The sequence below is a fragment of the Desmodus rotundus genome, chromosome 1 (genome assembly GCF_022682495.2).
Source record: "Desmodus rotundus isolate HL8 chromosome 1, HLdesRot8A.1, whole genome shotgun sequence".
NCBI classification, from domain to species: Eukaryota; Metazoa; Chordata; class Mammalia; order Chiroptera; family Phyllostomidae; genus Desmodus; species Desmodus rotundus.
Window position 1 is genome coordinate 177,608,547 of NC_071387.1, and position 16,003 is coordinate 177,624,549.

Here is a 16,003-nt window from a genome sequence, read left to right on the forward strand (position 1 = left end):
GTGGGTCTCCTCTCTGTCCTGTGGCATCTCCTTTGTCCTATTTCTCATACACCCAGTTTTCCTCTTTCTTCATTTTTCTGTGGTTTTGAGCAGAATGCCCCCCAGGACTTTCCAGAGAAAGGGGTGGTGGGATGGAAATTTCTGAGATCTTGCCTATCTGACAATGTCTTTTTCCACCTTCACATTTCACTGTAGCTTTATTTCCCTCCCAAATTTTGGAGGCACCGTTTCATGCCTTTTAGCTTCATGCATTGCAGTGGAGGAGTCCTCATCTCTTCTGCTCTTGACCTTGGTCTGGGCCCTATTTTTACTCACTGGATGCCTGTTTACCTCTGGTCTCTTAAGGGCATTTTGGCCCCAATGACCCCGGGCTGGGGGTTCCTGCTTTGGCCACCACATCTCTGCTCTGGAATCTATTGTCTTTGGTGAGCTCTCTCATGTTCTAGAATTCCACACTTCCGCCTGGTTCACTAATTTTCTCTCTTGTTTTCCCTTTTGTTGGCTTTTTTGTTCTACTTTGAGTATAGATTTTCTAAACTTGATTTTCTAACCCTATGTGAGTGTTTTTGCCTCTGCTACAACGTTTTTAATTACCATGGAGTTTTGTTTGTTTTCTGAATGTCTCTCCTTGATGGTGTTCTGCAAATGTGCTCTCCTCACCTGTCTGCAGCCACCCTCTCTCTCCCTGCTCAGGACTCCCACGGCCCTCCTACTTTCTGTCCCTCATTCCCAGTCCCACTGCTCCCCCATCTTTTATCAATTAAAGGAGTTTTCTAAAGCTTTAATAGTGTTTCTAGAGGGAGCAGAATTAGGTATGTCTCAATCTGCCTTCTTCACCCAGTACTAAATACATTTTAACCTAAAAATAAGATTGTCCTATCTACAATGTGTTTAATTTCTTTTCAACCTAAGAAATGCATGAACACTATGGAAGAATTAGAAAAGAGAGTTTTTTACAAAAGTGTGGTCACGCCATGCACAGCTGTCTCTGACCTGCCTTGTCTGGCGGGCTGTGCGCTGGGCACCCCGAGCAGCCTGCACCTCCCGGGCTCCGCCCTGCTTTTTGCTGCCATACAAGCATTACCACGCCTGCGTCCCTCACACTTTGTGATTGTTCACTGTGGACAGATTCCTCAACTCGGGATGGCTGAGCGGAGCTCGCATACTTTGAGGTTTTTACACATTGGCAAGTGGCCCCCCTCAGCCTGCCCAGCCTAGGTTGCGGCCTCCCTCACCTGGTGAGTGAAAGCTCAGGATCTCACCAGTGTTCACATTTGGGGTTTTCTTTTAAGGCTGCAGTTGAACTTTGTCTTCATACATTTATTGGTTATTTTTATTTACTCTCTAATAAGTTGCATTTTCTTGCACTTGGCCAACTTCTCTACTGTTTGTAATAGTTTCATTGTATCACTTCTATCTATCCTTTGATGATGTTGCAAATAATTTCTCCCATTTGTAATCTGTCCTTTAACTTTGCTTATGATTTAAATGGGCTTTTCTACTTTAAGGTTACAGAACAACTAACATATTCCATCATAAGACTTTTATGGTTCGAATATTCCCATTTAAATCTTCAGAGCAACTAGAATTTCCTTTTTTAACGAGTTCGGAGGGGGCTCTCCACCTCTCCCTGAGAGGCCTCCGCTCCCCAGGCCATTCCCTGCTCCTCCACCCGGCGGCCCTGGGGTGACCAGTGCTTCCTCATAAAATTCCCATCTCAATGTTTTTCTCCATGACTCTCTCCACAAACATTATGCTCTCTGATTTCTGTCCTGTGCCCGTACATCTGGGACCCCTAAATTCAATCCTTGTCATAGGTACAGCCCAGTGACACCATTTTTAGTGACAGACCTCTCTTCTTGGGCACCTAACAGCCAGGGGTCTCTGGCATTGCTGTCCAACAAGAACTGTGCATGAAAATGAAGCATTTCCCTATGACATGTTCACTGTGACCCAGTGATATTGCCAAAGGATTTGTCTCTGAAATGAAAACCCAGACCTCGTCACACTGTAAGGTGTGGGCCAGGCTGCCATCTGCCCCTCTGTCACTCCCAGGCAGCCCCCGGGTGTCCAAGCACCGCCAGCCTGAAGAATATCTCTGGGGCATGTTTAGCCTAGAAAAAAGTTTCAAAACTGAAAATTCTAGATCTATGTTTCAGTGATCTTAATTTCCATTTCCAAACAATGAAAATTGCTATAAACTGGAGCCTTTGTCGTGGCCCTGGCTGCTATGCAGTGACTCCCAACATGTTTGAGTAAGATGCAGCGTTTGGGTTGGGACGAGGCGTGCCATCTGCAGGAGCGGGCGAGCCAGCCCCTGAGCCGCGTCAGACTCCTCCATCGTCCTGCGAGTATTAGAGCCGGACCCCTTAACATGCTTAAAAGTAAAAACTTCTTTTCCTGTGTAGATCAGATCATGGTTTGAAAAAGAGCAAATGAAATTCCCGGGCCCTTTGGAAATGCTCTGTGCTGAGAAGCTGAAGCCGCAGCAGCAGGAGCTGTGGGCTGGGCCAACAGTGGGTGCAGTCCAGCCCTCGCTCGGAAACCCCAGAGTAAGTGCCCAGCTCGTGCTGATGGTTGCTTCCTTGGGCTACAGCAGTGTTGTCAGAAAGGACAACAGCTGATGGAGAACAACTTGCAGGACACAGAGGAAACAGTGCGAGATGTCCGGAGGCGTCTGAGCCCCACCGCCAGCCAGGCTGAGTGGAGAGAGGGAGAGCTGGCCCAGCGTGCTCACCAGTCCCATTCTGCAAGGCAGTGAGGGGCCTGGCAGAGTTTATCTTGTGGAGCCGCCTGTGCTGCCCCGTCCTTTACTCTTCAGACAGTTAGTGAGCACTGTCCCCTGCAGGTCTGGGCCAGCCGAGCGCCCAGGCTGCTGGCTAGCACTCCCTTCAGACCACATCCCTGGCTCTCAGTCCACTTACTATCAAAGACCCCAGAGTAATTGTCACAGTACAACACATACCTGTGACCTCACCAGCACCCTAGACTTGCCTAGCCATTGGGGACCCTGGGGCTAGAGTCCTCAGGAGCACAGCCCCTCTTGACAGAATCTGAGGGGTCAGGGAAGGTTGTCACAGGCCAGGGCAGGGGTAGGAGTTCTCTGCCCCACCATTTCTGGGGCTCCCACACGAGGCAGAGATGGGGAATAGCTGATTTCACAGATATCCCATGGTCCTGGGACACCCCTCGTGGTGCCTTTGGGGGCTGTGGCGGACTTGTCTGCCCTGTGGGTGAGTCTGGTTGGCAGCTACCACCATGGGCAAAGGGGTGTTCCTCTTGCTGTGGCCTCCTGGCTCACCCTGATGCTTGACTTGGCACCTGGATGGCAGAATAAGCCTGTGCTGAGTTCACTTGAGTCACTCACTGGCCACATGACATGGGTGGGGCTCACAAAGCCATCTGGCCTTGCCAGCCCTTCGCTGTACTGACCAGGGCTCTCCTCCACTGCACAGGTGGATGGGGTGACACTGCATTGCCGGGACTGCCTGCAGCGCCTGGGCCCGGAGCTGGTTGCCGAGTACTTGAAGAGCTGTCGTCAGGAGGCCCTGGGGGAGTCTGCTCACGTGGCAGTGTTGAGCCTGGGTGGCCAGCAGGCACTGGGGCAGTGGCACGCCTTGAGGCTACAGTGCCAGCAGGCCCACCTACACTCCCAGGAGGCTCTTTCTGAGTCTGCCCCGGGCCCCAGTGCCCCTCCTCCGGACCAGAGCCCCTTGCAGCTCGAGCTTGTCCTGGGGGCCGAGACGAGGTATGGTGAGGCATCCTGGGTTCCCCTCACTGACCCCAAGGGCTGCATTGGGGAGTGGGCACAACTGCTGTCCAGCCTCCCTAGGCAAGTGGCTCTGTGTGGGCAGGAGGGTGAGCACCTGGACCCACATGTGCACACCCCAGATGACAGCTCCGCTTGCTCCTCGGAACCCACCCAGACCCCCATCATCCACCACAGGAAACACCCTGTGAAGAAAATTATGAAGAAAACACTAAGCTTCGAGATTCCGCAGCTTGACAGTGGCCTCAGGGACTCCCACTGGCCAGGCCACACGGGGGTCTTCATCAAAGGCCTGGAGGTGACCAGCACCATGGCCTCAGAGAAGAAGCCGCATGTCGAAAGCCTCCCAGTCACTCTGAACCGGAGCCTGTCTTCCCCCTCCAGGATCCACCCCTGTGAGGAGGACCGGAGGAGGCCAGCAGGAAGGTAAGGTGGACGCCCCTGCAGCCTCAGGTTGTAGCGTTCAGTGGGGATCTAGACACACAAAGCTGTTAAATGCGCTTCTGCAGAACAGAAAGTCCACAGCTCCCCCTCCAGCTGTCCTGCCTGGTCCAGGCCAGGCAGACTTGCATTTGATCTTAAACTACATGTTAGTTACCTCCAGTGTCAGAACAGAATCATTGACAACTCCTTCCTCTTTCATGGCATGTGGTAACCTGGCACACCCACTCCGAAGGTTAAACAGCCAAGTCTAGTTACATGGAGCCCATTTGTAGAAAATGACTGCAAGCAAATCAAACCCACAATATGAAGAAATTACCTAAAAAATTGCTTTTAAAAAAGTCTCTTTAGTGCTGTGGTAAGAAGTGTGTGCCCATTTATTTATTGCCCAAATGAAGATAGATGTGTATTTCAATTCGTCTTTGAGATGTTTGCAAAATGATACTTTTTATTAATTGTTTAGATGAAGTGGTAGGAACTCCACCCATCCCTAATGCCAGAGAGAACACTGGCCTGGTGACATAGCACCTCTGTGCTGCCGGCCGTGTTTACAGTGAGCATTGCGGCCTGGAGGTGGGGCATCCTCGTTTATTTGCTGGTTTGTTGTCCTGTTTCCGGCTCCTGCAGAGCAGCTTTAATCTGAACTGAGAGGGTTACAAAATCCTCTTCTGAAACACACCTTTAAGTTTCAAAACTTTGGGCAGTTACAATGTACCTTGTTGAAGGTAAAGGTTTCATTTGTGCAGAGGGGAGCAGCGAGGGTGTATTTCCCTGTGGGCTGGAATCCATGGGCAAGCGGCAGAGGGTAACGCAGGTTTGCGGATGGCCTTCCAGTTCCACTGCGCTCATGCGGAAAGTTCCAGGGCAGCAGTACAAAGGGGTGGAGGTGTCCACTTGCCAGAGCTTCCCCTGGTCCCTCAGAGTAGACATCCTGGGTCAGGAAGGGAGCAGGTTTGGAAAGCTGTCCTGCCTTTGCCCCTGGGGACAGGTCCCCTCTGCCACCGTTCACAGGCCACAGACCCACCACCCCCGAGTCTGCTTGTGAGGAGTCTACTGCACACCCTGAAAAGGGAGCAAGTCCTCCTCAAACTCCAGGGCCCAGGGGTTGGGGTTGGGGTTGGGGGTTGGGGTATGGGCAAGATCACTAAACCAGATCTGTCTTTCCTGAACACCCAGACCTGCTAGGTGTCCAGAGGGAGACGCTGTCACCTAGCCAGCAGTCATTTCCCCAGAAGTTTCTGGCTATTATGGCTTTATGAGTCCATTTCCATTTATTTGGTCCAAATCCTCAGACTGCTCTCATTTTAATTTTGTGTCTGAGTATTTAAGGAGGATACTGGTTTTCATGAGTGTTGATGAGAGGTGATTCTCCACAGCCTGTGCTGTGCTGTGCCCCGGGGGCACCTTCAGGCACCTTGGCCAAATGTGCTGTGTGCTTGGAAACAAGTATTTGTGAAATCTGTTATGGGGGAGAGGGGTAAGGGTGGTCTTCTCCAGGTCTGTAGTAGACAGGATGTAGTCAGAAGCATTTCTGACCACATTGTATGTCCCATGATTAGCTTTTAATTTTTCTCCAAATTAAAAAAAAAAGTAAAGACAAATAATGGTAGAAAAACTTGCCACCTGCCATTAGTATCATTAGGACTGAGTAATTTAAGGAAGTTCGCAATAGGTTACTACCAAGTAGGGGAGAAAAGCAGTGTGCCTTGTTTAATAACAGTGGGGGAGGGGGGCATGTCACCAGCAGACCACTTCTTGGTACCCTGATGTTCCAGTTGACTAGTGACACGCACATGCTAGCATGCCACTCCAGAAGGAGCCCCAGGAGGCCTGGGCCAGGTGGGAGGAGGCATCTGCCACCCCCTCCCTGCATCCCCCCAAATCCTCCCACTATCTGCTGTCCATTTCCTCACTGCCCCGGGCGGGATGTCCCTGCAGTTTAAAGCCGCTTTTTCAGAAATATCTTCTGGTAGGTTAGTAGTCGGGGTGCATCAGAAACGTTTTCTCATGAAGCTCCAGCACAGCCTTCCTTGCACAGGGCTCACGGCCAAGTGCCCAGTCCCCTTACTGCTATAGCCGCTGCCGCCTGAAGCAGGCGCTGGTCAGGCTTCCCGGAAACGAAAACCCGCAGGCATCAGTTTGGTCTGGGAGACAGCAAATCTCTCCCCTTCTGTTTGCCAAGGGATTTTCATCTGAAAAGGCCACAACCAATATCATGGAAACACTTCATATGCTATGCACCCCTCCCCTGTATCTCTTACCTTTTCTTACTCTACATCAGGACAGCAGCTCCAGGTTAGCCATGAGCACGACTCAGGGGTGGGGCCGCCCAGCATTATTCACAGCTGAAGACAGACCACTTCACTGTGTGTCTCCTGTCCGCACGCCATCGTGTTTATCCCTCAGCGTCCCATCTGCTCTCTGTGTCTTCCAGCAGCCGCCTGCAGCACATAATGGCCGAGATGATCTCCACGGAGAGGGAGTATGTTAGGTCCTTAGGATATGTCGTCGACAACTATTTTCCAGAAATGGAAAGAGTGGACCTGCCGCAGGACCTGCGAGGGAAGCGCAGCATCATTTTTGGGAATTTGGAGAAGCTCTACAACTTCCACCGCCACCACTTCCTCACGGAGCTGGAGCACTGCTGGCGCTGCCCCCTGGCTGTGGGGCGTGTGTTCCTGAAACATGTAAGTCCCCCATGTGGTGGGCAGAAGTGACCTCAGCCCAGCTCACCCTGGGAGCAGCGGGGTCTAGAGTGCCCACCCACATGTCAGGCCGTTGGGAGCCGGCATTTCAGGCTTAGGAAATGTGTCCCCAGCAGCACATTAAGGTCTGTGAATACACAGGCACCCAGAATAGACAATGAGCCAACAGCACTGGACATGGTCCTCACGGCTCACCCTTATTGAAGGCCATGTGGGGCCGGGGGCTTCCCATCATCACAGTTCATGGTATCGGCAGCCCCGCTTCCCCACCCCTCAAGCCAAATTGGCCAAAAGGAACTTCCGAAGTCAGCTTGTTTCCTGCGTTAGGAAGCCCACCTGGTCCCTTCACGATTCTCCTGCTCAAGGCCCACCCGCTCCCCTTCCAGACGGACCCCAGGACCTGCCTGACAGTTCTGAGGGAGCCTGGTTGAGATGCACAGACTGACTGGAGGAGAACTGCCTGCCTTTTGCTCAGGGGGCCTCTGATAAAAGCTTAATTCACTCTAAAAAGGAGATTCTTTCAACAAGTAGCTACTAGGCACTGTTGTAGGATCTGGGCACTCAAGTGGCTCTGTGCTGTGGGCAGGTGACACATTGGCCTCCACATTATTAAATATAAGTAACCACAAGAAAACACCATGGGTGACAGAAAGCCCACATTAAGTCTTTTCAGCTATTTTTAAAGGGTGCTTTAGCCAAAAGGTGCAACTTGTGTATTGTTTTATACCGACAGTGATTGTGAGAATTTTAAATGTTTAGACAGCTTTGGTTCTTGACCCTTACTACTTTCAGCACTCCCAATGCCCCTCCCCAGCCCACCCTGTGAGTGCTCCTTGAGTCTCTTCCCTCAACCTTTGTAGCTAAGACCCATCCAGAACGCTGGCACTGCCCCCAGGAGTACCCACTGTGTTGGGGAAGCTGAGGTGGCCTTAACGCAACACTGTGCCCTTTCTTGTGGCCGCAGCGAGAACTGTGCTGTGGGGCTGGGGTCACAGCACAGGTTCTGACCAGCCCGACTCAGGCGCTCTGTGCCCTCCCCTTTGCAGGAAGAACAGTTTGGCATGTACGTGCTCTACAGCAAGAACAAGCCCCAGTCAGACGCCCTGCTCTGCAGCCACGGCCACGCCTTCTTCAAGGTCATCCCCCTGCCTGCGAGCCTTCCGCACCTCCCCTTGCCCGGCCCAAGCTGACCCTGTCCCCCGGCCCTTGCAGGACAAGCAGCGGGCACTGGGCGACAAGATGGACCTGGCCTCCTATCTGCTAAAGCCCGTGCAGCGCATGGGCAAGTACGCACTTCTGCTCCAGGACCTGCTCAAGGAGGCCAGACGCTGCCCCGCCCGCGAGCAGGAGCTGGGCGAGCTGAAGGCTGCCGAGGACATGCTCCGCTTCCAGCTGCGCCATGGCAATGACCTGCTGGCCATGGACGCTGTCCGCGGCTGCAATGTAAGTGACCCAAGGCCCCGACAGGCTCTCTGGGTCAGGGCTTGGGGTTGATCAAGGGAAAGGACCTGCCTGGGGTCAGGAGCACAGAACTTTTCTTTAAGAATGTCTCCGAAACTTAGACTTCCTGATGCCCCCACCCGAGGGAGAGAGGGAGCAGAGTGGAGCTCAGTGACTGGCTTTGGAACAGCAGCTGAAGGGTGTGACAGCAGGTGGGCTCTAAATGCTACATGTCTCCTTATTGGGGCTATTTTAAAACAACTGAATGCATAAAAATTGTGCTGGGCCACCGTGCTTGGGGCCTGGCCTGCCAGTTTACAGGCTGGTCTCTGCTGGGGACGGAGGCCAGGCCTCCATATCCCCAACATGGTGGCATGGCAGGACTACACGGGCAAGAAGAGGACACCCCCCTCAGGCAGGATCCCTTATCTCTGATGGTCAGACGGATGGCTACAGAAATTCCAGGGCACGGTGAAAATGTGGACACCTTGCTAAGAATAGCATTAAGAGTTTAAATGACAGCAGAGGAACACACTGCAGGGTTGTCACCGAGACCCCGCAGCCACTCAGACTCTCCCAGTGAGCTTGGCTGAGTGATTGGGACAACTGGGGTCCACCCAGGGTTCCCAGGCATCACCCAGAACAGGGCCCTGCACCGAGGGAAGGCAGTGGGAGAGACGTCCCAACGGTGTCTGTCATCTGGAGTCCATCCACAAGGAGCACTGGCGCAGGCACAGCGGCTGTGCCCCGAGTATTGGCCCAGGGGGCAGCTCCAAGGGATTTCTGTGCTGGGGGACAGCTCAGGTGTGGAACTTGTAAAGTGACTCCTGGGGTCACCACATGGGGACATTTATACACAGTGACTGAGACTCCAGCATTTCAACAAGAGGTTTCTGTTAAAACAAGCAGAAGGGCTATGAAGTGAGAAGTTAAGTAAAATTGAACACAGAGGGTTTTAGTGTAACATCCACTCAGACGAGCAGGAATGTGGGCACAGGGGAAGCTCACTCTGAGGGTTTGCACCCAATTCTAATGTGGGGTTTTCCCCACACATAGAAGCAATTGTCAGACACCAGCTGGATGTCCTACAATTCAGCGCACTTCTGACATCTTCCACCCTTCGATGACTTCGGACCCCACAGGTTAAGAGCTCAGTGCCACAAGAATCCCCCCAACCCCACTTCAGATGCCAATGGCAAGTCCATGTTGTCAACTGTCCTTCTGACCAATCAGCTATAGATGGGGGTTCCCACAGCCCCTCCTGGGTTCCATTAGTTGGCAAGAGCAGCTCACAGAACTCAGGGAAATATCTCACCTACTGGATCGCCAGTTTATTATAAAGGATACAATTCAGGAACAGCCAGCTGCAAGAGATGCACAAGACGAGGTGTGGACAAAGGGTGCAGAGCATCCCCACATCTTCACGTGTTCACTAAAAGGAAGCTCTGCAACCCCGTCTTTTGGGCGTTTGTGGAAGCCTCATTACATAGGTGGGATGGATTGGATCATTGTCCTTTGTGTTGACTCAGCCTCCAGCCCCTCCCCCTCCAGAGGACAGGGTGGGATCACATCAAACCCAGTGATCCCTGAGAGCGGCCTCCTTGATCCGCAGGTGAATTTGAAAGAGCAGGGGCAGCTGCGGTGCCGGGATGAGTTCATCGTCTGCTGTGGAAGAAAGAAGTATCTGAGGCATGTCTTCCTCTTTGATGACCTCATCCTGTTTAGCAAGACCAGAAAGGTGGACGGAGGCTACGACATCTACACGTACAAGCAATCCTTCAAGGTAATGCACCTGCCTTGTGCCTTGTGCCTCTGGCATCAGGCCAGGCCCCTGTAGATGAGCAGGGACTACATATTTGTTCTTTCCTGTGGTTCTTTGGCTGAATTGTGAAAACTTCAGACTCCAAAAGCATCAAGGCTTTCTGTGTGCTGGTTCAGTGGCTGGGAAGCCAGAGAGGCCCTCCCCTCAGGGGGTCTTGGGCAGCTCTCCTGCCCCTAAAGGAGGCTCTGAGGGTGAAGAGTTTCTGGGGCTCCTGGGAGGAGCCCACACTCAAATCCCTTACCTGCCAGCACTGAGGAACACATCAGAGGTGTGGTGGTTGTGTAACCCCACCCAGTGTGTGACAGCCACAGAGTACCACAGAACCTTCTCATCTAGCCCTCATTTCTCCAATGGGGAAACTGAGGCTCCAAGAAGGAGCCAGCCTGGATGGGGTAGAAACTGGATCCTCCCTGTCCTGTTCTCACCCCCGGCTCCACCCTGTCCACACCATTTGGTGTCTGGGTGAAGAGGCCTCTAGCACCGAGGCATTGGGGTCAAAGTGTCAGCCTGCAAGTGGTCAGTTGTTCAGAGACCGTCTCCCTGGTTCTCTCCCATGGTGTGACTGCAGATGGCTGAAATCGGGATGACGGAGACCGTCGGGGACAGTGGTGTGAAGTTTGAGATCTGGTTCTGCAGGTGGCGGAAATCGCAGGAGTCCTACATTCTCCAGGCGAGCTCCCCAGAGGTCAAGACCATGTGGACTGACACGATAGGGAAGATCCTGTGGCGGCAGGCTCTGAGGAACAGAGGTGGGCAAGAGAGGGTTTGAGGCCAGCTCCATGCCAGGGGTCCTGTCCAGTCCCAGGCCTGGTAGCCCCTGGGAGGCCCTCTGTCGGCACTATTTACCCGGAAGTGTGTATCTATCCCATCAGCACACAAACATGTATTTCGCCTTAAAACAAATATGAACAGGACCCTGCCCCTGCACTGCCGCACACAGAGGAAGGGCTCGGGCTCGGGCTCCCTGGGCCCCTGAGGCCCATGCTGTCCACCCCGCCCTGCTTGGCAAGGACTCCTGACTGACTGCATGCTGAGCCTGTGGGCACCCTGCAGGTGAGGGTCCCTCCTACAGGGACCCCCACCCAGGTTTCTTCCTTCTTGCTGTCACTCCTCTGCCCTGATTTAGTCACTTGGGCACCTCTGTCTACACTCACAAGGTGGCCACTATAAATGCCATCTTCATAGGGACCCCTCAAGCTGGCCTTCCCATGGCAGCTTGGACCCACAGGCCTGAGAAACCCTAATGGCTCTGATGTCCAAACAGCCACACACAACCACCCGTCCCCTCAGTGGCCGCACCCTGGCCAGAGCCTTGACCTATCCCAGAGATGCCCCACAGCCCCCCACTGCTGCCTCCTTTGAAGCACAGACCACCCCTGCACACATGTGCACACAACACACGTATACACACATGCACCCACATATGTGCACACGTACATACATGTTTGTGCTCACACCACACGAGGCAGCTCTGCTCAGGGTACCCACTGGCTTCTCAGTTCCCTGGGAATGGATCCAGCCCTTGTGAGAAGCAGGAGGCCCTGCAGCCAGTTCCCCAATCCCCTGCCCTGTCTCCTCTTCTCCTGCCCCTCCCTCTTTGTCTTCCCATCAACTATAATTATTATCTTTCTTTTCTTTTTTTTTAGTTTTACAAAATAATTCATTCTTAGGCTCTCACCTTTTGCTTGGATCTCCTCTCAGTATTCAGAGACACACAGACACCTGTCAGTGTGTCCTTCTCATGGCCATGTGTGTCCTGGAGGCCTCTGTCCCCTACTCTACACCAGCCCTGCTCATCTGCCTTCACCAGCAGACAGAGAGCCTTCCCTTCTCTACTCACTTGGACACTCGGTTCTGGTCCCATGCCCTCTGACGGAGGCGACTGTGAGGCCAGACCAGGTGCAGGTACCAGACTGGGAGACCTAGCACCTCAGCCCCCCAGCATCACTCTGGGGCGCAGGGCCTGGCCCCGACATGCTTCTGGTCTGGACTGATGGTGTAGGCTGCACTTCCGTAGTAAACCCAGGAGTCACTCGGAAAAGTGTTCTACATTCTTCTGTTTCAGAACTCAGAACGCAAGAAATGGTATCTATAGGGTTAGGCAGCAAACCATTCCTGGATGTCAAGCCCAGCAACGCAGCCATAAATGGTCGGGCTGTCAATCACGTCATAAACGGAACAGGTAAGGTGGCCACAGCCCTCTCCTCACCCTGCTCTGCCAACTGGGACCCAGGCCCCGGAGCACCAGGGGTGGCACTCAGCAGGCCGAGGAGCCTGCTCAGTCTCCGGAGGGCTCTGACTGGTCCTTGCATCGAGGCTGCACTTCTGGAGCAGAGGCCAAACCAACTTGCTTTCTGTCCCTTCCAGAGTCAAGAACCCAAGTGTGCAGATCTGTGCCCTCCCGTAACCATAGCACCCCCTTCAAGAGACCGCACTCCACTATCTCCAACAGCAGCACCTCCTCCTCCGGCAGCCAGTCCTCTGCCACCCTGCACGTGTCCGCTAGCCAAGCCCACTGCCCCTGGCCGTACGATGTCCACACCTGCATTGAGGAGGATGAACTGGAGCAGGAGACGGGGAGCCAGACTCCACTGCGTGAGTGCTCTTGAGCCTCTGGCTGCGTGTGCTGCAGCTTCTGGCAGCTGATGTGGGTGGGGCCAGTGTATGTATTCTTTTGTTTCACTTGATTTTATATACTTCCAACATTTTCAAACAAATTATAAATTTTCTTTTATTAAAAAAAAAAAAACAAACTTTCAGGCTCAGGCCAGGTAGCTCAGTTGGTTAGAGCAAAGTTCCAATATGCCAAAGTTGTGGGTTCGATCCCTGGTCCGGGCACATATAAGAATCAACCAATGAAAGGGAGTTCCCACCAAGATGGAGGCGTAGGTAGAAACCCTTTGCTTCTTCACACAACCAAAAGGAGGATAACAACCAATCTAAAATCAGTAAACAACCAAAAGCACCAGGAAATCAAACTGCATGGAACTCCAACAAGCAAGGAATTAAAGAAAAAACCAACCAGAACAACCAGACCAGTAAGGCGGACCGCACGGGCACCACCAGCCAACTCAGAAAAACCGAGGCGAGGCAGCTGAGGGGCGGGGCTGACTGCGGAGCTTGGCAGAGCTGTGTGGGAGGGGCTGACTTAAGGGGAAAAGTGAGTCGCAGAGCTGACTGGGCTCTGGCTGGGGTTGCCTGTGGGAGATACTCCCAGTCTGACACAAGAGTTTGTTGGAAAGTGAGCTAGAGAAGAGCAGGCGAGCTGCAGCGTTCCCTCTCTGGCCCCTCCCCCACAGGCAGCGCCAAAGCACAGCAAAGAGGGTTGCATTGCCCCGGGGGAATACCTAAGGCCCCACCCCCTTACAACCTATCAGCTGCACCAAGACAAAGAAATAGGGCACAAATGAAAGAACAGAGCAAAACCTCCAAACTAAGCGATGAGGAGATTGCCAACCTATATGATGGAGAATTTAAAGCCCTGGTAATCCAAATGCTCACATAACTGATTGAGCTTGGATGAAAAATGAAAGATACCCAAAATGAAATAAAGCAGAATATTCAGGGAACCAACAGTGACAAGAAGGAAACCAGGATTCAAAGCAACGATTTGGAACAAAAGGAAGAAATAAACATCTAACCGGATCAGAACGAAGAAACACAAATCCAAAAAAATGGAGAGGCTAAGGACTCTCTGGGACAACCTGAAACGTTCCAATATTTGAATTACAGGGGTGCCAGAAGGAGAAGAACAGCAAGAAATTGAAAACTTGTTTGAACAAATAGTGAAGGAAAATTAGCCCAATCTGACGAAGGAAATAGACTTCCAGGAGGTCCAGGAAACCCAGAGAGTCCCAAAGAAGTTGGACCCAAAGAGGAACACACCAAGGCACATCATCATTAAGTTACCCAAGATTAAAGACAAAGAGAAAACCCTAAAGTAAAAGGAGACAGTTACCTACAAAGGAGTTCCCATAAGGCTATCTGCTGATTTCTCAAAAGAAACCTTACAGGCAAGGTGGGGCTGGAAAGAAGTATTTGAAGTCATGAAAGGCAAGGACATAATTCCAAGATTACTCTATCCAGCAAAACTTTCATTTAGAATGGAAGGGCAGATAAAGTGTTTCCCAGATAAGGTCAACTTAAAGAAGTTCATCATCACCAAACCCTTATTATATGAAACATTAAAGGGACTTACCTAAGAAAAAGAAGATCAAAAATATGAACAATAAAGTGACAACAAACTCACAATTATCAACAAATGAACCTAAAAGAAAAGAAAATGAAAACAAAAACTAAGCAAACAACCAAAACAGGAGAAATGGACATCAGAGAAATCAGGAGACATCAGATAAATGGACATCACACAGAGGGAGTTTACTGGGGAGTGGGGAGGGAGAAATAGGGAGAAAAAGACACAGAGAAGAAGAAGCATAATTAGGCATAAAATAGATGGGGAGAGATAAAAAATAGTATAGGAAACAGAACTCAAAGAACTTATATGTACAACCCATGGACATGAATTAAGGGGGAAGGGGATGCAGGAGGGTTGGGGGCGCAGGGTGGAGAGCGGATAAAGGGGGAAAAATTGGGAAAACCGTAATAGCATAATCAATAAAAAATACTTAAAAAAAAAGAATCAACCAATGAAAGCGTGAATAAGTGGGACAACATGTCAATGTTTCTCTCTCTCATTAATAAATAAATTTTTTTAAAAAACTTTGTTCCATCCAAGACAATGTAACAGGGAATAGATTTAAAACAAATATATTTTTTAAAAAGAAGACAAAACCAGATGAAATATATGAAATGAGAAATTTCAAAACCTAGGACATCCAACAACAGAGAACAGTGACCCTGAGGGGCGGGAAGATGAGGTGAGCCCTGTGGTTGCCCTCTTTCTGCCTGAGAGTCCTGGGACAGGTGAGGCGGACTCCCCGAGTGGAGGAGACCAAGGCAGTGGGGGCTTGCAGGACGGAGTAGGAGAGACCTGTGCAGTGCGAGGCCTTGGGGGTCTGACAGATGGGTCCTCTCCAGACTCCAGCATCCAGCAAAGTACCGGTTGGCATGGCACGTGAGGACTGGAGAACACTTTGCACAGTCACATGGGCACCTGTTCCTACCAGCTGGGTGAGACACTTGGGACTCAAGGGGTGCTAGGTGAGTCCTCGGGAAGCCCTACCTCAGGAGGAGGGAGCACTCAGCTGGACACTTCCCCCAACCCACCCACCAGCTCACCAAACAAGACCCAAGAGGACCAGTTTCCAGGTAACCTAACTATATCCCAGGACAAAGCTCATGGAGATTTATAGGATCACAAAAGCATCCAGCATCCAGCATCCAATAAGTTCAGTTCACATTGTGTGACATCCATTCAGAGCAACAGGTAAGCAAAGAAGTAGAAAACAAACCATAATGAGAATAATCAGGCAAAGCCAGCCCAAAGCTGACACAGATGTCAGAATTGTCAGTCGTGGCCTACAAACCATTGTTGTAACCGTTGCTGAGGTCTAAAAATTTAAGTGGTGACGTGGAAGATATGAAAACGCCCAGACTGAGCGTACAAAGGCAAAAACTGCAATGTCTGAGGTGAAAACATCAGATGCGGTGACAGAAGAAAGTGTTGGTTCATTTGAAGGCACGTCAGTAGAAAGTACCCAAAATGATACAACAGAGAACGAGAAAGGAGGAGGGGCGCATCAGTGCTGTCGGACAGCCGAGTTTGCTGACTCGAGGTTCTACACTGCTTGTGAGCTGAGTGACATCACCTGAAGGTAAACTGTGATCCTTAGATTATAAGCCCCAAACGACCTCTAAAATAAAAAG

The 16,003-nt window shown here is 51.5% G+C and overlaps 1 protein-coding gene across 5 annotated transcripts in view; it reads left to right on the forward strand.

Annotated features, from left to right (window-relative positions):
* PLEKHG4B (pleckstrin homology and RhoGEF domain containing G4B) overlaps window positions 1-16,003 on the forward strand; it is an 83,541-nt gene that overhangs the window by 61,566 nt on the left and 5,972 nt on the right. For 3 of the 5 annotated variants that reach the window (XM_045186370.2, XM_045186373.2, XM_045186372.2), the window contains exons 12-20: window positions 2,409-2,552; window positions 3,456-4,195; window positions 6,645-6,897; window positions 7,962-8,051; window positions 8,128-8,358; window positions 9,968-10,138; window positions 10,746-10,926; window positions 12,243-12,359; window positions 12,545-12,772. In XM_045186370.2, the coding sequence (XP_045042305.2) occupies window positions 2,409-2,552; window positions 3,456-4,195; window positions 6,645-6,897; window positions 7,962-8,051; window positions 8,128-8,358; window positions 9,968-10,138; window positions 10,746-10,926; window positions 12,243-12,359; window positions 12,545-12,772 (2,155 nt within the window). The remainder of the gene's footprint in view (window positions 1-2,408; window positions 2,553-3,455; window positions 4,196-6,644; window positions 6,898-7,961; window positions 8,052-8,127; window positions 8,359-9,967; window positions 10,139-10,745; window positions 10,927-12,242; window positions 12,360-12,544; window positions 12,773-16,003) is intronic. The other 2 variants (XM_045186374.2, XM_045186371.2) reach the window with 2 other exon arrangements.